This window comes from Schistocerca gregaria, chromosome 5 (assembly GCF_023897955.1).
Source record: "Schistocerca gregaria isolate iqSchGreg1 chromosome 5, iqSchGreg1.2, whole genome shotgun sequence".
NCBI lineage: Eukaryota > Metazoa > Arthropoda > Insecta > Orthoptera > Acrididae > Schistocerca > Schistocerca gregaria.
This window is the reverse complement of record NC_064924.1, coordinates 128523160-128549875: the sequence shown is the minus strand read 5'-3', so window position 1 is coordinate 128549875 and position 26716 is coordinate 128523160. Positions and strand designations below refer to the sequence as shown.

At 40.3% G+C, this 26716-nt stretch overlaps 1 protein-coding gene across 1 annotated transcript in view; it reads right to left on the bottom strand.

The window, feature by feature from the left end:
* The window catches only part of LOC126273258 (dynein intermediate chain 2, ciliary-like), a 225725-nt gene extending 199054 nt beyond the window's left edge, over nt 1–26671 (bottom strand). Inside the window, exon 1 of the mRNA XM_049976803.1 lies at nt 26596–26671. Coding sequence (XP_049832760.1) covers nt 26596–26671 — 76 coding nt within the window. The remainder of the gene's footprint in view (nt 1–26595) is intronic.
* Nucleotides 26672–26716: the final 45 nt, after the last annotated feature.

Below are 26716 nucleotides of genomic sequence, written 5' to 3'. Positions count from 1 at the left end.
ATAATCTATCCTCAACACACTTTTTAACAAAAAGTATTTTTAAGAATCTGATTATGTCACCAAGATTAAGTCCTTCGTCTCCCCTGGTGGATAATCTTTTTGTGGAAGGTTTGAGGAGACCACTCATGCTAAAGTGAAACAAGTCAGATTTTGTTACGATCTGTTCCATTCAATTCATGATATTTCATCCTGCTGGTATATGTGCCAACTTTTACCTTATAATTATCTTGTGATTCTCAGTCTTGATGTTATTCAGCGTAGTGCACCTGCTATGCAGTGCCACTACACTGGGCCGTGTCTGCTTGACAATGGTCTTCTTCACCTTTCATATGGCTGGATGCTGAAAGAGGGCTCTTATCTACTCAAGCTACTAAAATGATGTAGTCACTCTTGCAATAACTCTTCTGTATTATTTAAATACTTTTTGCTTAAAGGACACCACTCACTGAGAACCAGAAGCACTGAATCATTCATTGGCACACACAAAAGAAGGAAAACTTGCTAGCTTTCAGAGTTAACCTCTGATGAGCTGGAGTAAAACACCACAAACACACACACACACACACACACACACACACACACACACACACACACCACACACAAACTATGCCCCTACATGGTGCAAGCTGAATTAACAGCGTCAATGCTATTTTTCAACAGATGGGCTGGTTGTAGCTGGAATAACAATACTAATAGTATGAGTATATACAATATGTCATTTTTTAAGCTAAATAACAATACTAATAGTATGAGTATATACAATACATCATTTGTTTCTATTAAAAAATTCGTCAATGGAATAGGAGTAAGCCACTAGTAAGTCTTTCAGGCTCCTTTTAAACTGATCTTTATTTGTAACTAAATTTATGTTTGCTGGCAAATTATTGAAGATGAGTGCTGCTGAGTAGTGGACCCCTTTTTGAACTAAAGTAAGTGGTTTTAAGTCCCTGTGCAGATCATTTTTGTTCCTGGTATTGTATGTATAAACTGAGCTGTTTTTTGGAAAAAGAAATATATTATTAAGGACTAATTTCATTAAGGAGTAAATATACTGAGAGGCAGTAGTTAGTATACCCAGTTCTTTGAAGAGGTTTCTACAGGACGTCCATGAATTTACCCCACAAATAATATGTATTACACACTTTTGGACTCTGAAAACTTTTGTTTGACTTGAAGAGTTACCCCAAAATATTATACCATATGACATTATGGAATGAAAGGAGGCAAAGTATGCAAGCAATTTTCATTTTTATGCTGCCTATGTCTGCTAACACTCGAATTGCAAATACTGATTTGTTAAGGCTTTTCTGCAGTTCTATGGTGTGCTCCTCCCAACTGAATTTATTATCAAGTTGTATTCCCAGGAATTTAAGACTGTCAACCTCTTCTATCTGCTCTTCTTCATACTTTATGCATATGCTGGGTGGAAACCTCTTACAGGTTGTGAATTGCATATAGCGAGTCTTTTCGAAGTGTAATATCAGTGAGTTAGCTTTAAACCATTTATTAATATCCATGAAAATATCATTAGCAGGTCTTTCTAGAACTACATTCGACATACTATTTATTGCAATACTTGTGTCATCTGCAAAACAAAACGAACTCTGTTTCTGGTAGTGTAGCTGGTGAGAGATCATTAATGTATACAAGAAAAAGCAATGGCCCTAAGATGGATCCTTGTGGGACACCACATGCAATTTCTTCCCATTCTGATGATGACTGATGACTTAATTCACTAGTCCCATGCACTGATACACTGTTTCCTGTTAGCGAGGTATGACTTGAACCATTTTGCAGCACTGCCCGGGACACCATAGAATTCTAATTTATTTAAAAGGATGTTGTAGTTCACACAATCAAATGCCTCTGACAAATCACAGAAAATACCTGCTGCTTGTAATTTGTTATTTAATGAATTAAGTACATTTTCACTGTAGGTTTAAATAGCTTTCTCGATATCAGAACCCTTCAGAAATCCAAACTGTGTTCTTGATAATATGTTATTTGTAGTCAGCTGGTTGAGAAGCTGCCTGTACATTACTTTTTCTAAAATTTTTGAGAATGCTGGAAAAAGTGAAATCAGTCTGTAGTTGATGGTATCTCGTTATCCCCTTTCTTGAATAGAGGCTTAACATCTGCAGATTTTAGCGTCCGGAAATGACCCAGTCATAATGACTGATTACACAAGTAACTTAGAATTGTACTAAACTCACAGGAACATGCCTTAATTAACTTTGTTGATATTTAATCGTAACCACTAGAATGCTTTGTTTTTAAAGATTTTATTATGGAAGTTATTTCTTTTGGTGAAGTGAGTGACATATTCATATACCTGAAGCTATTTGTAAAGGCTAGTTTCAGATATTCAAGGGCATTATTTACTGATCCTGAAAATCACATTCTATCAGTAATGAATATTAAGTACTTGTTAAATAGATTTGCCACACTATGCCCATCAGTTACTAATGTGTCATCTACCCTTAATGCTATTTGCTCCTGTTCCTTTCTGGTTCTACCAGTCTCCTCTTTCACTATATCCCATATTGTTTTAATTTTGTTCCCTGACATTGCTATTTTCTTCTCTTAGTGCATTTGTTTAGACGTCTGAATTACTTCTTTAATATTTTACTGTATTCCTTGTATTTAGCTAAATCATCAGCATTGGAGCTATTCTTGGTCGACAGATACATTTTCCTTTTTGTCTTACAGGAAATCTTTATTCCTTGAGTAATCCATGGTTTTATTATAGACTTCTGTTTAATTTGAGTAACTTTTAGAGGAAAACAGTTTACAAACATGGTACTGACATTGTTCATGAAAGTGTTATATTTTTCATTCATGTCATGAGCACTATAAACATCTTTCCAGTTCATATCTTTTAGCAGTTTTCTAAAACACTCAATTTTTGGTTTATTGAATGCTCTCCTGTACTCAGATTTAGCAGTCTTGATAATCTGTTTAGAATTTACATCTAAAACAAGGAGCTGCATGTCATGATCTGATAGTCCATTTATTACAGGTTTCATGATATGATTTTGTTGCTTTGATTTGTCTATAAAAATGTTATCAATGGCTGTCCTTGAGTATTTAGTGATCCTAGTTCAAAAGTTTACAGCGTGAGTTAGATTGAAAGACAACACTACTAACTGCAGTAAATGTTTACTGGAAGATTGCATTAGAAAATGTGTATTAAAGTCACCAGCAATCAAAATTTCTTTGTTTTTTCCTGTTAAATAACCCAAAAGCGCTTCTAGATGATTTATGAATAGATTAAAATTTCCTGCAGGTTCTCAGTAAATAGTTAGTATTATGTAGGATCTGTTATGGAACTCTACTTCTGTTGCACATGCTTCTAGATGCTGCTCTAAACAATATTCTTGAATTTATGACAGTTTTTAATAAATGTGGCAACTTCTCCTCCATCCATATATACTCTGCAGAGGTAAGAAGCTAGCTTAAATCCTGACATGTCTAACATATCTATACCACCGGTCACTTGATGTTCAGAGATGCAGATTATGTCAATTTGGTTAGATGACTTCATTTCATCAATACAAATGAGTAGTTCATCAACTTTATTTCTGAGCCCCGGAATGTTCTGGTGTAATAAAGATAACTGATACTGCATACTAATGAGATTATAGCTGCTTTGGAGAGTATGAACTGGCAGTTTCTGATTACATTCTGTTAAACATTGTTTAAATGGAGGCTATATGCTAAAATCTGACTCCTGTTCATCTGTTTGCTCAAACTGAGTATGTCTGCCAATCTCTCTTAAAACTCGATTCCTTTCCACCTTCCCTATCCTAAAAAAAGCATCCCTCTGACACCTGTGACCACTGGTATTTTACCACTTGTGACAGTGTCCCCCCTTAAGTTTTCTGCAGTCAACCGAGACAGTTTTCCCTTTCCTTTCCTATTGAGGCGAAGGCCATGCCTAGTGTAGTCCCACCTATCGATAGGATCCACAGGAATCAAACCAATATGGGACCCTACAGTAAGCAGCCAATCCAACTCCTAGTTCACCCTCCCGGCGGAGGAGTTCAAATGAGGCCGATCACGGCGTCTCAACACAGACACAAATCCCACACTCGTATGCTTCGTTGCTGATGCTATATTCACCAGGTCACTCTCTACGGAATATTCAGAGTCTCTGTCAATGCTATTTCCCGGACAACCCACTATAACCATGGCATCCTCTTTTGTGAAATCCTTGCATATAGAAACTACATCATCTGTTACCTGACCCAGATCTGCACTAGGCTTGAAACGGTTTGTGACCAGGTACTCTGGACCTAGATTTTCCTGCTGTAGTTGGCCAACACCTCTACCATGGGAACTACCTAACAACAGGACTTTCTCTCTCTTTACAAATTTCCCTACCATTTTCAAGTCCTTGAAAGCTTATTGTGCCCTTTCTACAGCTTCAGCTACATGAGGCTCATCCAATTCTGACTGAGGCAACAGGTCAAATCTATTTTCAAGATTTATGACAAAGCTGTCTGATGCTCTCCTTTGCCTGTTCTCCCCATTACTTGTTGCCACTTCCCATCTCTGTTCAGCCTTCTCCCTCTTTAACATGTCCAGATCCTCCCTTGCCTTGTCTGAGTCTGCTTGAAGAGCAGCAATTTTTCCTTTCTGTTCCAGTATTTTCCTATCACTGCAGATCCTACAATACCACTGGTGACCCTCATTATGTCCCCATTTCCCATGCCACTACATTCGCCCCAATGAAAGAAACTACAGCACCCATCACGCCACACCCCAGAACTAACGATCCTGCAGCATGTCACACACTTCTCACTCATGGTAAAAACAGAAATCGCATAAACTGATTTAAGTACTGACTAAAATGTAAACAAAGGACCCTAGAAACTATTTAGGCAGATAGAAATGTACTGAAAGAGTACTGAATAAAAAAACTGGCGATTACATATAAGTTTAAGTCACTGTTTACTTACGATACGTGTGCATGAAATTAAGCCTAAAATCTTTGCTATAGGCACGGAAAATAAACTTCTTACCCCGTTTAATCTTCACTAACGCTTCCACAAATGTAACAACACTTATATTATATTCACACCAACTGGAAACGTTTACCCATAAGTTTAATTCACTGCTTACTTACGGTTTGCACACATGAAATTAGGCCTAGGATTCGTGCTACTGGCGCGAGAAGAAAAATACGCTTCTTACCCCACTTAATCTTATTTTATACTTCACTAACACTTCCACTAAATGGAAGGAAGAGGTGGAAGTCACGCAGTGGGACTGGGGATGGGTGACTAGAGGCTCGGAGGAGTCAGCCATTTTGCCTGCTAGGAATGTGGGAGGGAGGGGTGGCAGGTATACGCACTGAAACAATTGTAGCAGCTAATGGAAAGTGACACATACTAAAGGCGATATACGGACTTAAACTGGGAGGGGGTGACAGGATGAAGGAAGGGATACTGTTGGGGGAGGATGCAACATATAAGTTATCGCACCCTTGGGCAATCAGTGTTTCGATAGCCCACTCATCAGACCTGTGCTTACAATTTGCTCGTAGTGCTACCATGGTCAGCAAAGTGTCCTTGTTTCTGTTTAGCCTCCAGTTTAATCAGTATCATGAGAAATATGAAATAAGTCCAGTTTCACATGCCAGAACTGTAAAGTTTTATACATAAAATCATTGATTTTAGATGTGGCTGTGTGCCTTGCCCCCCGACAGGGAGGTCACAACTAAAGCCTTGGCCACATCTAATCCTAATCTTGCTAAATCTTCCAAAGTTGCTCCAGCAGTTCAGCATGCTTTTACAAATAAAATTCAAGTTTTCAGGGAGTTAGTCGCTATCACAAATAGCAGTCACCTGATGATTCTGATTCACTGTTCTCTAATTCTGCCTCTAAGCCTCACCAAGTTCATGGGCATCGGGACTGCCAATATCTCATGAGGGACATCATTCTGCCTCCCTCCTCTCTTGTCAAGTACCCTCTTTTCTTTGTTAACTGAGTGGGTCAGAAATGATCTCCCTCCTCGGCATTGTGTCATCAGTCACACATGTCAAAGAAACTCCTGTTCTGTCCTGATTGGGGCAGTGGACATAACAGAAGCCAATGCTCCCATCATGCAGCTGACTGCTGGGCATACAGAAAGCATGGTCATTTTCCTGTCATGTGTCAAGAAGTGGCTCTCCAACAGCATGTTTGGCCATAACATGAGAACTACACATGGGGCTCCACATCTTCAAGGATGCAGCTCAGGCACCTCCAAAGCAATCTCGAAAGTTCACTCTCAAATTGGTGCTGCTTAGCAAGTCTACAGAATTCCACCTGGACGCTGTCACTGCAGCATCTTCTATGAATGGGACACATATAGCTCGATTCACCTCCGCTGGAATAGTACCGGAACCATGTCTTGTTTTTTGCTGGTGAGTCATTCCACTCCTCAGAGAACTGTCAAGGAGGCTATGTAAAAATATGTTGACAATGTACTAAACTTCTTAATGGTCCATTCCGCCATTGCTGTTAATATTTTCAGTTTAGATGTATTTACCAGTTTTTGGTTAACGGTAGAGAACCAAGTTAACTTAGTGTCACCAAAGTGCCTTCTTCTGATCTTGATGTACTGTGCAGATCATCACCTTGGTGCGCTTGTAACTAATATTTCTCTGAAGTCTACTGGGATGCCTAAATTTTGTCAAGCTCCACCACATCCATTTGTGGTTCACAAAGCTGTTCAAGCAGAACTCACATCAATCAAGGCATTATTCCCGAAATTCCCACCAATCAATGTGCATTGTCTAAGCCGCTCATTAAAATGAAACTGTTTGTTGTGTCTTTGTGGGGATTTTAAGTCTACTATTAATTCACACCCTAACACTGATCTTTACCCTCTGCAACAGCCACAGGAATTGTTGCTTAAACCAGCTAGGGACAAGTATTATGCAAAGATAGATTTAAAGGATGTGTATCTCAAACTGCCTCTTTAGGATTCTTCCTGTTAGTTGCTAGTTTTAAATATGCCATTTGGCTTATTCAGGTACAACTGCTCATAATTTTGGGTTGCAAGTGGATCCACCATTTTCATTTGGATTTGCAAGTGTTCAGGAGAAAGTAAACTGGCGTTCCACGGATCGGAGCGTGGAGAATGTAGGTTGCAGTAAGTACTGGGAGATGAAGAAGCTTGCACAGGATAGAGTAGCATGGAGAGCTGCATCAAACCAGTCTCAGGACTGAAGACAACAACAACAACAACAGAGCCAGCACATGGACAACATTACAAGAATCTTCAATTCCTTCTTCAAAGCCTCCAAGAGAATTGTTTGCACTGTCAGTTGGAAAATTGCTCTCTATTTGCCCCAGTCATCAAAAACCTGGGTTACATTCTTAATCATGCCAGCTTCCACTAACCTTAAACAGTTACAGTCCTTTCTGGGGAAAACCGTGTACTATGCCATGTTTATTTCTCAAGTGGGGCAGATTGTGCACCCTCTCAATGGCTACACAAAAAGAGCATCAAATCTGTGAGACAAGCTGCTGATGAACAGGTATTTCAGTGGCTTATGGACTGTCTCAAGGCCACTCTGTGTTTGATGCCGTATGTGTTGGGTCTGCCATTAACACTGATCACAGATCTGTCCCAGTACGGTATCATAGCGATCTTCTCCGCAAGTTACCACAGATGGTTCAAGGTGCCCAACTGTCTTCCCCTGCAAAAAGTTAAAAGCTGTGCAGCCCATTTACTCTCCAACTGAGAAGAATGTTTTGGCAATCATTTGTAATCCGAAAGTTTTGTGTATATTTGAACAGCAGCAAATTTCATATACTGACTAACCACAAATCCTGAATTTCCTTGTTCAGGCATCAGTCTAAGCTCCCAAATAAGACTGTGCAATGTCTGCAGTGCTGTGCATTGCTTGTAAATGAGTATCATCATGGAATACATTTTTTCTCTACCACTCAACATGCTGTAGTGGCACCACCATTTAGGATAGGGAGAGTTAGTTTTGTGCGATATTCATAGCACGAGTTACAGCCAGGTGTGGGCCGGATTGCAGTAAGTTATGCATACCAGTAGTTGCAAAGGCAAATAGAGGCCACAGGGGCATAGAACTGTCAGAGAGGGCGCACACGGCAGTGTCCATGGTGCAAGTCACAGGCAGAAGAGGGCCACTGGCCAACCTAAGTGTTACAGCCACATGACGCGAACTGGGGCACTTGCCAAAATAGAGACACACAGCTGAGTATAAATAGGTGCCATTTTAGATTCATTCAAGTGTGGCAGCTCTCCTGGATGGCAGGGCGTGTCACACCACGGGGCTACACACAGCAACAGATAGGGCAACAGCGTCCCAGTCCACAGTTGGTTTGGCCCTCTGAGGCCGACGCAGGGTCCGCGGCCGGCCACTCTTTGGCTTGCTGCTGCAGTCAGTCATCTTGGCTCCCTACACATGCGGGAGGCTTCCGAGGCGAGGGCCGCACATTTGGATGCCAGATTGCGGGTGGTCATTGCTGCCGCGTTCACAGCTATACCAGCAAGGAAGAAGAAGCAGCGGGGCTGGCCTACTGCTCCCAGCAGAGAAACGTGGCTCACACCGAGTCGACTGCTGGAACAGCCATCCTGACGTATTTGGAACTCTGCAGATGGCGTACAAGGCCGGCACGACACAGTGTTGTGTTACACAGGCAGCTGGGATGCTTCCTCAGCATTGCGGGGCCTGTGATGCAGACCAAGGTGAATGGAACACTGAAGTGGAAGCAAATAAATCATTTGGAAATTTCTCGCTGAGTTTCAATACACCACATTTGGTGTCTGGTACCACAATATTTGGTGTCAGAACAGCAGACGTCATCTGTCCAATATGACATTTGAGCCCACCGCCTGCAGTATAGTCACAAAATATAGTGAGTGCTGTCAAAATTTTCTTTTGAGTGTTGGTCGTTTTCTTTCTTTTTTGTTTGTGTTTTGAGTATGAAGTGTCAATAGCCACATTCTAGATGTTTTGCATAGGCATAGTATTTTTTGTTGTCAGAGTAAATGTCAGTGTATTTGGGGCAGTAAGATTTATAATTTTTTTGTGGCGTTTTATTTCTTTTGTATTGGTTTATGATGATACTGAGTATGCCGATACGGAGCTGTAGGAAGTCAGATTATTCTTGTACTTAACTGAGGATGAAAGCAACACAATGGCAGAGTCAAGGACGCAAGGTGTGTCAGAACCAGAAGCGGTTGAGATACTGATGGAAAAGATAGCACAATTGACAGTGGACAATACGTAGTTGAGAAATGAATTAACATCTAGAAGTGAGCGGAAAGCTGCATCTGATCAACCATTGTTGCCTAGGGTGCAGGAGATTGATCCAGCTGCCGCGAGTCTGATTATTCCATTTTCTGGCAAGGCATCTGAGGATATGCATTTGTTTGTGGAGGACTTGGAAATGTCAGCTGCAATGAATGATTTGCCTGATGAACAGTTGTTACATGTAGCCAAGATTAGATTAACGGGTGAAGCAAAAACATATGTAAGGTGTTCTGAGGCTTTAAGGAAGGCAGAACAGTTTAAGCAATTAAAGGAAGGGCTTTTACAACGGTACAAGAAACAGAATAGCACTCGGTACTTTAGGGAGAGGTTAAGTACAATGACAAAGAAACAGGGGGAGCCGGTGGAGAAATTTGCAAACAGGATAAGGGAAATTAACGAGTATACTTACGAGTTGGGTCAGAGAGAAAAAGCAAATAGTGTTTTGTTGCAGGAGGCCGAGCAAAGAGCACTTAATGGATTTTTGAGAGGGTTATCGGCGCGCATATCATGGGAATTGTGTGAAGCAAATCCGAAAGATTTGTATTCAGCCATTCAGCTGGCAGTTCAATGTGACGAAATAGATGTGGCAACCGGAGTACATGAGAGGCAAACAGTACTTGCAGCGGGTATAAAATGTTATAAGTGTGGTCATATGGGACATGTGCGGAGGCAATGTACCCAGTCACCAAGGAATAGAGGAAGGGGTGGAAATCAGCAGTGTGGAGGATGGAGAAGTGGAGATAAGAGAGATGGACAATCATTGAATGGCAGAGGGAGCCCAAGACCCACCTAAGGGAGTTTCCGTTTAATTTCAATGCTATGAATATGTATGCAGAGATGGAATGTTCAGTGGTAGGATCCGTAGGAACTAAAAAGTTGAAGATTTTGTTGGACACAGAGGCGCAAGTGTCAGTGGCTACTAAGAATATAATGGGACAAAGGAAGCTAGACCCGTCATGTCATAGGTTGCGAGGAGGTCACGCCTCTGGGGTTGGTGACAGTTGACTTTCGCATAAGGAAAGTAGGATTCAATGCATGCATGGAGGTAGTACCATGGGTGAGAGAGGGCTACAACATGATCCTAGGAGTAGATTTCTTGAATCAACATCATGACAAAATTGACCTTGGACAACTAACTGTGGAACTTGGTAGAATGTTATTTCTGCTAGGGGAAACTGTTGTCAATGCAGAGCTGTTGTGAGGGGTGTTCAACATAATGAACAAACCAATTGAACCACCTACATTAGGATTAAGGCTTATTTTGCATGAGTGTGTGTCTAGTGGCACTGGGAAGTAGCTTTGGGTAAGAGTGGAGTCTAATCTACCTGTGTGCACAGTATGTGTTATTAAACCATTGGAGGATAATGAAGCTTTGGGTTCTCTGGGTTGTTTTGTGAAACGTAGTGTTGTACACATATAGGAAGGGAACAGCGGGCAAGTAGCTCCCATGAACGTGGATAATTTTAGTGCTCTAGATGCAAATTTGAGGAAAGGAGTTTTAGTAAGAAATTTGGATGTGCCAGAAGACCAAGATTGGTGTTCGAGAGGTAGGCGAAGCTATCAACCACTAACTGTCGATAGAACTGCATTGCATGACAAAATTAAGCATTTGAAATGAGAAGAAAGAGAGCATATGGAAGAATTATTGTGGGAATTTAAGGATTTGTTTTGTCCACAAGGGCCGTTACCAACAACTCCATTAGTTCAGCATAGGATACCAACAGGGAATGAAGCACCTGTTTACCATAAAACATACAGAATACCAAGGTATTTGCAGCCAATTGTGGAGGATTTCATTGATCAGCAACTTGCAGACAGTATTATAGAGCATAGTAATAGTTGCTGGGGAGTGGGCACTGTCATTGTGCCTAAAAAATCTGTAGATGGAACTAAGAAATACAGGTTCTGTTGTGACTACCGATACCTGAATAACAAGACAGTAATGGGTGCATACCCCATTCCAAACATATCAGAGACTTTGGATCACTTAGGACAGTGCCAGTACTTTTCTAAGATGGATTTGATAAGTGGTTATCATCAGTCAGAGGTGGCTCCAGAGGATCATCCAGAAACTGTTTTCTCTACACCTGGAGGCCATTACCAGTACATTGGAATGCCATTCGGTTTGAAAAACACTCCGGCAATGTTTCAGAGGTTGCTAGACAGTGTCTTGAGGGGTTTGAAACCACGGCAGTGTCTTGTCTATTTGGAAGACATTATAGTGTTTCCAGGTAGTATGGAGCAACATAGACAGCGATTCAGGGAAGTCTTTATGAGGTTAAGAGCAGCTTGTTTGACGTTGAGCCTGGAGAAGTGTCATTTTGCATTAGAAGAAGTAAAATATTTGGGTCGTATTATCAGTAAGGATGGAGTGCAAACAGATCTCAGGTTGGTAAGGGATTTTTGGGAACCAAAAACAGTTAAGGAAGTGCAGTCATTCATCGGAATTTGCAATTTCTATCAAAAGTTCATGAAGGATTTTTCAGATTTAGCACAGCCATTGATGCAATTGTTATGCGTGTGAAACTGCAATGGACAGAAGAGTGTCAGAAAGCGTTTGACAAACTGAAAGAAATGTTAACATCAAGTCCGGTTCTTTTGAAAAGGAGTTTATACTAGCATGTGATGCACCGAAAATTGATGGGAAAGAACATCCTGTAGCCTATGCATCAAGGCAGTTGAATGCAGCAGAGAAAAATTACTCAACAACAGAGAGGGAGATGCCCAGTGTGATCTATGGAATCACATATTTTAAATATTATTTATATGGGAGAAGATTTTGGGTAGTGACAGATCATGCTGCATTGAACTGGTTGTTGGGGTTGAAGGATCCGTCCACTACACTCACTAGATGGCCTGTGAGGCTTTGTGATTTCGACTACGGGGTGGTGCATAAGCCTGGGAAGGAGCACGGTAATGCGGATGCACTAAGTAGAAAGGTGGCAAAAGTAGAAGTCATAGGTTATGACCTAGCAGTATGGCAAAAATTACAGGATGCTGACAACTATTGTAAATCGTATCAGACACAGCCACAATTTAATATGTATGATGGTCTTCTGTGCAGGGAAATGAAGTTAGGGCCAAGAGCAGTAGTGTCAGTGAAGCTCAGAGATGAGGTTTTAAAGGAAGCTCATGATCACGTGTTATCTGGTCATGGAGGTTGTAGAGCGATGAACAGAAGAATGATGGAGAGGTATTGGTGGAGAGGCAGGAAAGGAGATGTGGATCAGTATGTCAAGAATTGCATGACATGTGCACGGAGAGCAGATTTGAGTCAGAAACAGACACAGCTACAACAATTACCAGAAGCAACATGTCCATTTTCTTTTCTGGGGACTGATGTCTTAGGACCTTTTAGGTGAACACCAAATCAACAGGCACCAGTGGTCGTGCAAGTGTTAGTAAATAACTGGATTTTGAAGTTTGGAGACAGTAATTATGGACCAAGGGAGCAACTTTGTGTTGGATTTAATGAAGGAGCTGTGTAAATTGTTGAACATAAAGAAGTTGAGGACGAGCATGTTGCATCCACATGCCAATGGAAGGACAGAATGGGTACACAGAACAATCAGGAAGATGCTAAGATTTTATGTGGATTCTCATCACCATCAGTGGGACAAGTATTTGAGACGTACTGTATGTACATACAATGCAAAAGTCCATACAAACACCGGTTTGTCTTCATATGAGGTAGTGTACGGGCGAAAAATGCCATCAGCGTTTGATTTAGTCAAGCTACAGAAAGGAAGGACTTGTGAATCTGTACGACAGTTCGCAAAGACAATTCGGGATGTTTGGAAATGGGTACAAAAGGCAAATGCAAAGGCTTTGGAAAGGCAGGAAGATGCAGTAAAGCGGAAAGGAAGTAAAAAGTGCAGCAATGGGTAATGCTGTCTGGCCCCTATATGCAAAAAGGGAAAACGAAGAAATTCATCACGAGATATCAAGAGCCATATCAAGTTATTGAAACCAAATCTCCCGTTAATGTTAAGCTTCAGCTACCAACTAGAATGACGATAGTACACATTGGGCAATTACAGCCATTTAACGGTTGCCTGGATGTGATTCCAGGCATGTCACAGGAAGGAAAGAGGAAGAAAGAGAGAGTGAAGACAGGTTCTACGCACGGAGAAAACCTGGAAGATAGAGTACAGCATGAAGTACCAAATGCTTTGCAATCTACAAAGTAGTAGAGTATTTGTAGTTTTTTTCTTTTCATGACAAGTATCATTGGATTTGCATAGAGTAATTAGGCATTGTATTTTATGTGTATTTTCGAGTATTGTGAGCCTGCTAGGAGCAGCAGTCTTTTTGAAGAGGGAGGAAGGGTAATGGCGATCCCTGCCCTCAGGTCACTGAAAAGGGAAGTGTAGTGTCTGACATATGTGGAGTGTTGTTGGAGGAGAAATAAATTTTGCAGCAAAGCCATAAGAAATATGTGGTGAACGATGACAGAGTTGTACGATTTCTTCCATAAATTTTTAGTTATCGACAGTGCTGGGTCAGGAAAGTCATGTTTATTGCACGAGTTCATATAATGTAAATTTAAGGATGAAAGTAGTCATACAGTCAGTGTTGAGTTTGGATAAAAAATAGTGATTGTTGGAGGAAAATCTGTGAAGCTACAAAGATGCGACACATGCACGGAGCAGATATTTTTAGCTCAGGGGAAAGGAATAGACTGTCCAAGCGACATCATGGAGCCAAAATTGAGCTTGCTATGGGTTGAGATACATTGGATCTTCTCCACCTACACGAATTTGGTAGTAGTAGCAAGTTGTTTTGAACAAGGAGTATTTGCAGAAATGAAACATATATAGCTTGAAGGAAGCAGAATGTTAATCAATGGAACTAGGTGTAACATAATAGAGCCAACCTTCCATCTGCCAGCATCAATTGCAGACGTCACGCAATTGAATGTTACGCAGCCACAGCTGTACTGGCCAGAAACAACTTTAGTTTTGCCAAGGCAGAATCTGACCTTGTTAAATCAAACTCTGGAACCAGGTCTGTTGAGATCCATAAACAAGTTCATTTTAGAGCAGGAGGGGCACATATCAGCCAAACAGCTTTTTCAGCATGCCACTCAGTATAGGGAAAGGCAACGTCAAATAACAATCATTTTGAGCACCTCTGTGCCAAATGTCATTGCAGCCTTCACTAAGTTATGTGTTGTTTTCTTTCTGATCAGGCAGAGAGCCAATTCCCAGAGGGATCAGAGGGTAGTCCAAGTCCCAGCAGAGTAAGTAAGTATGTCATAAGTGTCAATCCAAACAAGTTCAAGAGTTAGTTAAAAGATGACCTGGGGACCGGGTCTTTCCAAAGAGGGGGATAATGTAGTGGCACCACTGTTTAGGATAGGGAGAGTTAGTTTTGTGAGATATTCGGAGCATGAGTGCAACCACGTGCAGGCCAGATCGCAGTAAGTTATGCATACCAGCATTTGCAAAGGCAAATAGAGGCTACAGAGGTGTAGAACTGCTGGAGAGGGCGCACACAGCAGTTTCCATGATGCAAGTCATAGGCAGAAGAGGGCCACTAGGCAACCTAAGTGTTACATGTACGTGACACGAACTGGCGTGCTTGGCAAAATAGAGGCGCACAGTTCAGTATAAATAGGTGTCGTTTTCTAATGAGATTCATTAAAGTGTGGCAGATCTCGTGGACAGCGGGCCGTGTCACACCGCTGGGCTAAACACAGCAACAGAGGGGGCGACAGTGTCCCAGTCCATGGCGGTGGACCATCTGACGCCGACGCAGGGTCCACAGCCAGCCAGCAGCAGGCTACTATTCGGCTCGCTATCACGGACAGTCATCTCGGCTCTTGAAACACGTTGGAGACTTTCAAGGCGAGGGCCACACATTCAGACACTGGATCACAGGTGGTCATTGCTGCCGCGTTCACAGCTATGCCAGCAAGGAAGAAGCAGCAGCGGAGCCAGCCTACGGCTCCCGGCGAAGCAGCATGGCTCACACCGAGTAACACTGAGTCAGCTGTTGGCGCAGCCATCCTGACGTAATCATAACTCTGCAGTTGGCGTACAAGACTGGCACGACACAGTGTTGCATTGCACAGGCTGCTGGTGTGCTTCCTCAGCATTGAGGGGCCTGTGACACAGACCAAGGTGAATGGAGCACTGCAGTGGAAGCAAATAAATCATTTGGAATGTTCTCGCCGAGTTTTAATACAGCACCACCTGGCACCCATCCACAACAGTGCCAACACAGAGATCATGTCTCGCCACCTTTTTCGCTGAATTTGTATACCAGGAAACTATTTGTTTTGCCCTGGATCAACAGCTGCAAACAATCTTAGACAGATCCCCAATGAAAGTGCTTGGTTTGCCTTCTGATGTCTTGCGACCCAGTTGTGTGCAAGATTTCATCACAATCCAGAAGTAGTCCAAGCATGTTTCCCACCAGACCAATCCAGTTTTTCACAATTATTTCACACTGCACTACAGGCCCAATGCCTCACATCTTAGCAATGGCCACAGAAAACTCTGACAGCTGGATCATCATTCCAAAACCCTCGCTGGGCCCACCTCCTCCATTTCTTCACGCATCCCATTTGGGGATGACATACACGAAGGTGTTCACCAGGCAGCAAGTTTACTGGGATGGCATCAGTGCCAACACTGAACACACATCCTGCTCCTGCCGTTCCTTCTCTCTCAGTCAAATGTTCCCAAATCAATGTTTTTCACTGTGGCCTAGCCGCAGCCACTGACACCCTTGGGAGAGGATACACGTAAATTTCGTGGGTGCTATTTCAGAGTGCTATGTGACTTCCAGTGGTGAACACCATCTCCAACTACCACTCCTGCTATCATCCATCGCCTTGGGAGGATTTTCACTATTGCAGGGGCACCTTGCAACCCACTGTCAGATAATGGGCTACAATTTACATTAACTCAATTGAATGCTTGAATGCCTTCTGTCACTGCAGTGACATCGGCCATCTGATCACCAAACCCTTTCACCCCACCTCCAAAGTGGAAAATGAGTGTATAGTCAGCAACTTCAAGACTCAGATGAAGATGGCCTTAGAAATGTTGATCAACAGTGCCTTGCACTGCTTCCTCAGGGCACATCGCTCCTCCCACTTCACAGTGGTTAGTCCAGTGGAAATCCTGCACGGGCACACAGGCATTGCACCCTGTTTGACCAACAGTGTTCTGTGTGGCACACGCATCCTTTGTGCACATGCGTGGATGCCTGTGTCTGAGCTCCAACATTCCGCCTACATCTGGAGTGGACCGAAGGTATCGTTCTGGGCCACAGGGATCGTCAGCTGTTGAATTTCAAGGCTGTATACAATGGCCTGACCCACCACTGAAACCAGCTCTGGCCGTGACCAGTCACAATGGCCCTGCCATTGCCTCTGACTCTGACCCATGGACCAGACACGAAGTCTCCTCCAACTGAGTCTCTGTTGCTTTCCCTACCCATCCCGTGTCAGAGTGGGTGGGTGAGGGGATCACAGTTTGGAAATCTATGTAGACATAACAACTATCTCCATCCCAACCATCCTTCAACCTGGTCGCATGGGAACAATCTCGAGCTGCGGATGCACTGGTGCTTCCACCATCCCCACAGCCCTTGGTCGTGTGCCTACTGTGATCTGGGCAAAGCTAATAGTCTTAGGCCTGCTGGCCGAGTGTGCTATGTATACACTCGCTGCCCCCACCACCAGCTGACACTACGTGTCAATTTGACAGAAGAGGGATTTAGTAGCCCCATCAGTGGACGTGAGTGATAGTGGAGTGATGGCACTACAGTTAGACTCAATCAGGCGCCATTAGAGGTATGACGGCCAGGTCACACAGTCTCATCAATAGCAGCTCAGTTCTAGATGAATGGTGAAGGCCCAGTCTAGTATAGTACACCACTTGAGCTCTGTTAAGTATCGCCTAGATGCTATTCAGCTTTCAACCCTGGTTTGGACATTGACTCTCTGGCTTACATTCTTGCTGTTTGTACAGTGCTCTGCTCATGACAACATTGGCTTTTTATCAGGTGCATACAATTTAATAGATGTACATAAACTTTATATGATGATGTCAATTGTATGTAAAATCAGACTATGGAAAGGCCAAGATGGAATAACAACAATCTGAAAAGGATGACTGCTACTCAACACATAGAGGAGGTACTAAGTCATCTACAGGCACAATAAGAACACTAGAAACATTTTCACCTTTTGGACAAAGTCTTTCTTCAGAAATAGAGCTCTCACACATTCACACAACAACAACAACATCAACAATTCACACACACATGGCCACTATCACCAGGCACTAAGGTCTGACTGGGACTGAGTGAGATAAATGCAGCAATCTAGCTGGAGTGGGATGTGAGGTAAGGAGACAACATGAGGCAAGTAGGAGGAAGGAAAGCAAGCTAGGAATGGTGGAAGATGCTAGTGCTGCCTGTGGGAATGGATGCAGGGATGCGGTGAGGACAAGATAGGGGAAGGGGAAAAGAGAGGGGACAAGCGGGTGAGAGGGAGGGACTTGTAGGTACATTGGCAGGATACAAAGTGTGTTTGTACTGGAGTGGGAGCTGAGAAGAGGACAGGAAGGAGGAAGGCAGGAACTGGCAAAGGTTGAGGCCAGGGTGCTTACAGGAATGAAGACTATTTTGTAGGGAGATTTCCCAACTGTCTCATGGCTCATATCCCTGCAACAAACACAGATGTAGAATGTGCACAGCAACAGCTAAGTGAAAAAGCCATGCAATACGGACGTTTATTTATAAATAAAAACCAACTTTGTGACTTTCCTATATGTGAGACTGAGTGTGTTTGTGTGTCTATTTGAAGTTCTAGATTCACATATTTTACTGTTCGGTTCCTTTGGCATAATCTTTCATTGATTTTATCAATACCTGTTTGTACTGTGATGTATTGTGAAATTTTGAACATTCGCGAATCCGAGATAAACTTGTACTGTTATTCTCAATTTTAGGCTTAAACTTAATGGTTCTCTTTTAAAGTTTTTGAGAAAAGAAGACTTATTCTAATTCAAAACAATTGTTCTCTAATTTCATTGTACAATTACATGAGGAATAGATTATTTTTGAGAATTTTTGGACGCTTACAAAACAATATTTTCATAAGTTTATGGTACGGGTGTTTGGATATGTAACTTATTTAGCAGCAAATCAGTGCTTGTGGTTCACAGTTCTGTCAAAGAATACAAATAAACATGTGTTTTTGAGAATTTTTGGAAGCTACCATTGTCCTTTGCAAAACCTATAAACAATTTGTAGTAAATCAGCATTTGTCATTTAGTTACCATAGCAGATATTCCAACTGACATATTGTGTTACATCCAGTTTTTCTTCTAAAAGAGGAGAGGCCCTATAGGTTATCTGCATTTATCGTAAATTAACTCTGGTTTTGAGTTAGTTTAACAACTGTAATTGACCTCAAACTGTTTTACAAAATTAGTTATTTTTACCACAGTTTCTTGTGTTGCCTTAATGGAAATATCATTCTGCATATTCGCTTCAATTCTTGTAAGAAATTAGCAACTTTTCAGCTCAACAGATTGAAAGATAATCAGCAGACAAAGTTGTTTGTTGACTGCCTTGTAATACATTGCACTAGCCAAAATGCAGCCCTCCTGTGAACACTGTTCTCGAACATAGGATGAGTTGGTTGAGGTTTGTAAGCAGGTAGAAATCACCCTGATTATACAGTCAACTGATTGGCAGCTACTGCGAATTGGTGTGCTGGAAGAGCTCCCAACAGTACTCACCCATTTCACTTTGGGTGGTCAAAGGTAGGTCAAGATGTCCCATCCAGGGATGACAGGGACCATGCAGGACTCAGGGTGTTATACCGATCCCTCTAACCAACAGGTTTGAGGTGCTGTCTTTCACTGAAACTGAAGCTGAGCCAGAGGAACTCACTTCAACTGATTTGGGGAAACTTGTTGTTCCCGGTGTCAAGAGGAGGTAAACACGAAAGGTAGAGGTCTATTAATTGTCAGCAATTCAAATGTATGGTGAATGATGGTACTCCTTAGGAAAATAGCAGCAAGGGACAGGAAAGGACACCAGGTGCATTCAGTGTGTATGCCTGATGGCCTTATTCAACATGGTGAAGAGGCTATTCCAGCAGCTATTGACAGAACAAGATGCAACCAACTGCAGATTGTGGTGCACATTGGAACAAATGATGTCTGTCATCTGGGCTATGATGTCATACTTGGGTCATTCCAGCAACATGCAGAGAATGTTGAAAAGATAAACTTTGCTTATGGAGTTTCAATGAAGCTCACAATTTGCAGCATTGTCCCCAGAACAGATCGTGGCCTTTTGTTTCTGAGTCGAGTGGAAGGACTGAAGCAGAGACTTCAAAGGTTCAATAACAAGCTAGACTGTGACTTCCTGGACTTGCAACATAGGGTTGGAACTATAGGGTCCTCCTATATGGGTTAGGTGTGCACAATACATCAGACATTGCTACTCGGCTAGCTGAATGTGTGTGAGGTGCACACAAAGGATATTTAGATTACGTGACTCTGTTCAATCCAGATAATGACAGCTGTAGGAAACCCAAAAGTATCAGTGTAAAACCAAAAGAAATGATAGGTGATAGTATTAAAATCCTAATGGTAAACTGCTGAAGCATTTGCAACAAAATATCAGAGTTTGAAGTGCTCACAAAAAGCAGTGGAGCTCACATAATACTAGAACTGGCCCCTCCAAGATACACCTTTCATCCTCCAAGATACACCTCTGATGTGGTTTCATCTACAGTCTGTATCATAGAAACATGTGAGCCACCAAGTCTCACCAAGCCCCTGGTCGTGTCAGGATCTCCTGGTGACACAAGTGTATTGATATTGGGACCAAACACATCAGTGTCAGACACAGTCAGGAGAATAGTGGAACTAGCTTACAACTAGTTCACAGGCAACAAATTTATCCTTATCTTACAAAAACCAATTTCATGCACTGCATACAAATCAAAATGACTTACAGGTGCTAGCTGAAGAGATCAATGGATACACGCTGCATGAGGCTCCATGAGCAAAGTTCTTGGGCATCCAAATGGATAATAAAGTGAGATAGTGTGAGCACATAGGTAATTAACCAAAGATCTAAGCTCTGACTGCTTTCCACTTAAAAATCTGTCTCATTGTGTTAACCTATGAACAGAATTGCTAATATATTTTGCACATTTTCACTCATTAATGTCCTATGGCATGATCTTATTTGGTAATATAGTTAATACGAAAAAAAAATTGTGACAGAGAAGTATATGACAAAAACCTTGTGTAAAGTTGACAACTGAACATCTTGCAGAAGCCTCTTAAGGGGCCTACAGATTCTCATTCTCTGATGGTAGTCATGATCAATAGCTAGAGTGAACGAAAACCTGTGGACAGCCACTAGTGGGAATCGAGGAGGCACACCGGCACCGGATCGAATCCACCAGGTAGATTAATGATTAGGGCCGTTGTGCTGTTCAGTCTGAATGTGATTTTTGGGCAGTAAGTGAAAAACAGGCTGGTACACACATCCTGCCTCAGTTACACAATTGCTAAACACTTTGAAAATGTTCTCAGACTCTGACATGGGTTAACACTAGATGCAGACAGATGGTGCACACAAATTCTGCACCCGGTGGAAAGGGCTGGCGATGGGAAGGGCATCTGGGCAGGCTCAACCATTAACAGTGCCAAATCCAAATTAACATTGTGTTCTGCACAACAATGAACAAGTTCTACACTGTGTTGGTACATCAAAGGAAATGGTTCACTTGTGTGTGCTCTGTCTGGATGCCATTTTTTATCCATCTTTAGTGATGTGCACACTTGTGCACACTTGAACACTGCTGTGGACCAACAAATGCTTTGATCCACTGTATGCAAGTGTGCCCTCACCTGTGCCATTCTGCGCAGCTTTGCACCACTCATCCATGCATGTGCACAATGCATTCTGTGTGGACATGACATTAGAAATTGTATATTTGAAACTGATGTGCAGTGGTGTTCAAAACTTAAGGACTAAAGTAACTTTTGCATAACGTGTCACTGCCAAGTAACATAGCTCAATAAAACTTGGACCACAAATAGTAAGAGCTGCTACAGTATAGTACAGAAATACACTGCTTTGCAATCCTGATAAAAACCAACAGATTATACTAGGATTGTCAAAAGAGGTAGAGGTGAAAGCAGTTAAAATTCTAGGAATTCATATAGACTCTAAGTTAACGTGGGAAACACACATCAACCATACCTGCACAAAATTGTCTCAAGTTACGTATTTAATGTGGAAACTGAGGAGCCTGGTGACAAAAGAATATTTAAGAGTTATTTATTTTGGACTCTTTTAGTCACATATAGAGTATGGACTGCTGATATGGGGATACTCTCTTCACATCATTGAAGTTCTAAAAATTCAGAAGGAAGTGATAAGGGCAATGATCAATTCTGGTAGATCAGAGCACTGCCAGCTACTGTTCATTCAGCTGAAAATATTAACAGTTATTAATCTTTATATATACGCCTCAGCATTGTATGCAAAAAACAATATAGCAGATTTTGAAATGAGGGAAAACATACACCACCACAATACCAGAGGCAAAACAAAATTAGACATACCTAGGCACAGACTGACAAGAACTGGGAATTCCCATCTAATCAAAGTCTAAAAATATTTAATAAACTTCCATTTTCCTCTTGGTCGGCTCACATTAAGTAGCTTCAGGAGCAAGCTACTAAATTGGTTACTAATCAATCCTTTTTACAATAAACAGAATTTATGAATATAAAATCAATCAACATTAATTTTTAAGGATTTCATCATGTGATGTCACTGAATGTATTTAGCTTATGTTATGGTGTATGTTGTCATCTATGCTCACTATGTGCAATGCTCATTTAGGTTTAAGGTACTATTCAAGGAAAATGTTATGTGATATCCATGTAAATTGCCTATTCCATCTCAGGTGGTCAACGGTGAATAAAGAATCTGAATCTGAACTGTAAAAGATATGCAGTGTGACAAACAGAAATGAAACTTTCACTTACAAACAATAATTACAATGAAGTCATTATGACTCATGATGATCCTCTGGATATTACAAAAGTGGGACATGGTTCTTAATAGGTTGCATGAGCACAACAGGCACAGTGCATGCTCTGCAACATGCTCCCATGCTGTCCACAATGCTGGTAAGGAGTTCTTGTGGTAGGGCAATCAGTTTCTCTGCCAGCATGGTGGACAACTGCTGGATAGTCATTGCTGCTTTTGGAATTGTGGCAATAACAGATCAAAGGGTATGAAAAAATGTGTAAATGTATCATCCAAAACAGTGCCTCTGAATCTTTCCTGAACTAGGAACACACCATATTCCATTATTCAGACTTACAGTACTCCAATCTGTCTTCCCTAAATTTAACACATCTGGAAATTTTAACTTAACTGGAACCAGGAATACTCTACTTTTCTTCAATGTGGCTGAACATTACATTCAAATAATTACCCAACAACTAAAATATTATGAATGATCACTCATCAGTCCACATAAAACACATTACCACTGATACAATAATCTCCCACACAAACTGTACAAAATATATAAACAAAGAAGCACTGGCAATTAAAAGCAATGAAGGAGGATAAAACTGTATAACTTTTACCTCATTAGTTGTTTGCAATAATACAGACTATGTCATAAGTCAGTAAGTTTGCAAAATTATTATAATTATCGAAAGAAATAAGTTAATGGATGAAACCAAGTTTTAACTATTATTCTGTACCTTATTACTGAAACGAAATCAAAATAGCATTGCAATATGATAGTTTACAGTTATGTAAAGTTAATAACCATGAAAAATTACTCTTGCTTATGCATATTAAGCTTCTACATCACTGATTAGAAGAACATAGTTAGTGGTGTCTTTTAGTCAATGTTCGTTGGAAACAGTTTCCACACAACTGATGCTGTTGACAAGTTGTCGACGTCTGCCTCATTAGTCCATGTTCCTTGACCGTGTAATCCAGTAATTGGCATTGTCTTGCTGAGCTCCTTGATTGAGGGTGCCTGTTAAAAATCTAACAGGAACACACAATTAATTACAACTTGTGTATCTGCATGCAGCAACGGACATAAAACAACACGCTTCTTTCCATAACGCATGGTGTAAGCTAACCTCATACAGTTTATTGCACACATACACATACACTTCAGATTTATGGTTCATGATCGTGGTTCAGTGCTTTTTGCACTATATCCATCCACACTACGAATATAAATCAAGCCAATTGTTCCGTAAATCATTAGTCTGATGTTTAAACAGAACAATAAATACTGTAATTGTCTATGCAATCACTTCAATTATGTGGCAATCAGCATGTCATACATTCACAGTTAAAGATCTCCATATCAATATATGACACAAAAATTTGTAATGTTTTCCATTTCATTCCACAGTTCATGGTATGCACTGAACAGTTTGTGCTGTCTACAATTGAAAACAGTACCTTTATGGCATGCACACAGCATACAGGTTAGCAAATCAAAGTTTCATGTTTAATGAGTAAAAACACAGTTCCAGCAAATGGGCAACATGATGCTTGAAGTCAATAGGTCTTTAATCACAGTACACACTAAGATCATAAATCTAGTACTGACCAAACACTGATATTTTTCACTGGCCAAAAACACAACGTGTTGCAGTACATATGCGCAGCATGACAATCACCTCCACTCTCTTCTTTTTCTCACTCCCGATGCTTTGTTGATGCTTTACTTACTAAAACATCTTGCAAATATAGTAGCTCCCCTTGTCTTTAAACAAGTGTATTGTGGGTTAATACACTCACATCTGCAATATGGGATCGAGGTCTAGGGTAGGGCACCCACTGTCTATATGGATCGCATTTTCAGGCTTCAAAAGAGAGCAGTTAGGATAATTGCTAAATAAGCAAACGCCAGTCCTGTAGGGACTATTTCAAAAATTGTAAATTACTGACTGTTTACTCACTGTATGTAATTAAGACCATAATGTTTGTAAAAGAGAATGAGGAAAATAGTGCAAAGAACAGTGACATCCATAATTACAATACTCGAGCCAAAAGTGACTATCATAGGATATGGACTAACAAGAAAGCTACAGTCCACAGTCCATATGTAACTGGGAGACAATTCTATAATAAGTTGCCAAAAATATAAAGCAACTCCAAGGCAATCTTTTCAAGAGCAAGTTGAAAAATTGGTTAATAGGAAGATGTTTATACTCATTAAAAGAATTCTGAGCTGCAGTACTGTTATTTTCTTCTTTTACAAACTGCAGTATATTACTGGTGGTATTTTTATAATTGGCTAATTGATGTATATAATCATTATATGTATGGAGTGATATATAATGTGCTAATGTGCTTATAACATTATTGCATGGAATTATATACAATGAGCTACTTGATGTATATATTCATTCCTGGAATGGCATGATATTGATATAATTGTACAAAAAATGACGATGTCCAAGACTGTAAAGTTATCATGGACAAATAAACATTATTATTATTATTATTATTATTATTATTATTATTATTATTATTATTCTCTTTCAACCTACTGATATGATTCTACATCACTCAAAAACCTCACTCCCCATAACACTTTCAAAACCTAATACATCATTTTCTAATTTATACAAAAACACAATTTCATGTTACTCTGTCCATAGAAGATGAATTCAAAGAATTTGTTCACAAATAAGAAGGTATACAAAGCCAGAGTAATTGAAAATGACAACTACATGCATAACAATTACATTAACTCTTTCAGACCCTCTGGCTACAATTGTGTACTTCTAACTGCAGCAGAAGTATTTTTCCCAATGGAAACCTGCGGTACGTATTTGTGAATGTTCAACATTTGCATTATGTGCAAGTGCTGTACATCATTATGAAAATATCAGCAAGTTAATGTAGCACTGTGCAGCAGCTCATGACCACCAGAATACAAGGATGTGGTTGGTTCACTATATTCTACAGTATAATTGAATATTATTATCATTATTTTGCATGGTAATCATTGAATAATCATTTTACAATTTATTACAATAGATACTATTTTGTAATTAGTTATTGTAGTCCATAAAATGAATCCAAGTATACAAAGTAGGTTTTGAAAACAGGTACATATTTTGGATCATCTTGCATCTAAAAACATTACAAATGCACCACAAATTACCCTAAGAAAAATTTTCCTTCCTCCAGAAAATATTCAGATCATAAAGGTTTAAGTAAACAGAAACATAATGATACCAAGAATTAAATTTATCTATCTCATCTTGAACTAATCTTTTCATTGTACGACAAAAATAAAGCAGAAAAGAAATAAAAGAAAGTATAGTAAAAGAGGAAAAAATGTGATGATCCTGTATCTTTACATTTGCCCCCCGATTTTATCACGTGATGTTCTTTTGAACTTCTTATGATATAAATATTCAACAAGATGCATTATGTTGTATGTGTTTTTGTATTCATGTAAGCCAATTTAACGTAAAAATCTAGTGTCATATTTTGAGCTTAAAAATAACTTTTTCATTGCTCCTAAATTATCCTACCAATAATAGAAGTAATATGACACAGTCTGCAAAAGAACTAGCTTCATCTATCCTCATTGGCATACAACAAAACATAATATAATTAATAATTTACATGCAATCCCAAATAACCACCTTCTTAGTTTTTATTGTTTTTAGTCCTTTTACGTAAGTTTTCATTTCTTAACTCCTCACATACCAAGTCATCATTTCTATACACTTATTCCTTTAGCTACAAGTGTTACGAAACTCATGGTTACTACTTTGTTTCGTGACACAAGTAGTCTTTCCATCTATTTATTATTACTGACCTATGCAATCTACCAAAAATTACATACTTTTACTAACTCCAATTCTATTTATAACTTGACTTAACTCGTGTCTATTGCTACTTTTCCTGGTATTATTTCTCCATTTGCAAGTTTTCAACAAATTTAGAAACATTAAACTAGTATTAAATTAACTCTTATCATGGTATGAAATATCCTTTCTCTCAAATGGCCTTGAAAACTTAAAAGGAAAATTAAAATTTTCAATTTTAAACTTCAAAAAACAAAATTATGCTCTCCCTTCACCTACATTCATTTCTCCTCCTGGATCCCAATTTATTGCATCAATACATTGTTTTTGTGTTATTCTAACCTAACACAGTTTCAAATTCACTATGTTCTTAAGATGAGACTTCTACTTTGAGTTTGGGTAAACTGAATAGAATGCATTCGAGTGTGACATACTCATTACCTCAATCAGACCTTTGCATACATAAAAAACTAATATCTCATTATTTATCTCTCTAGATTTTTCATACATCTTAACTAACACCAATCTCCTATTTTAATGTCAACCTTCTTTTCC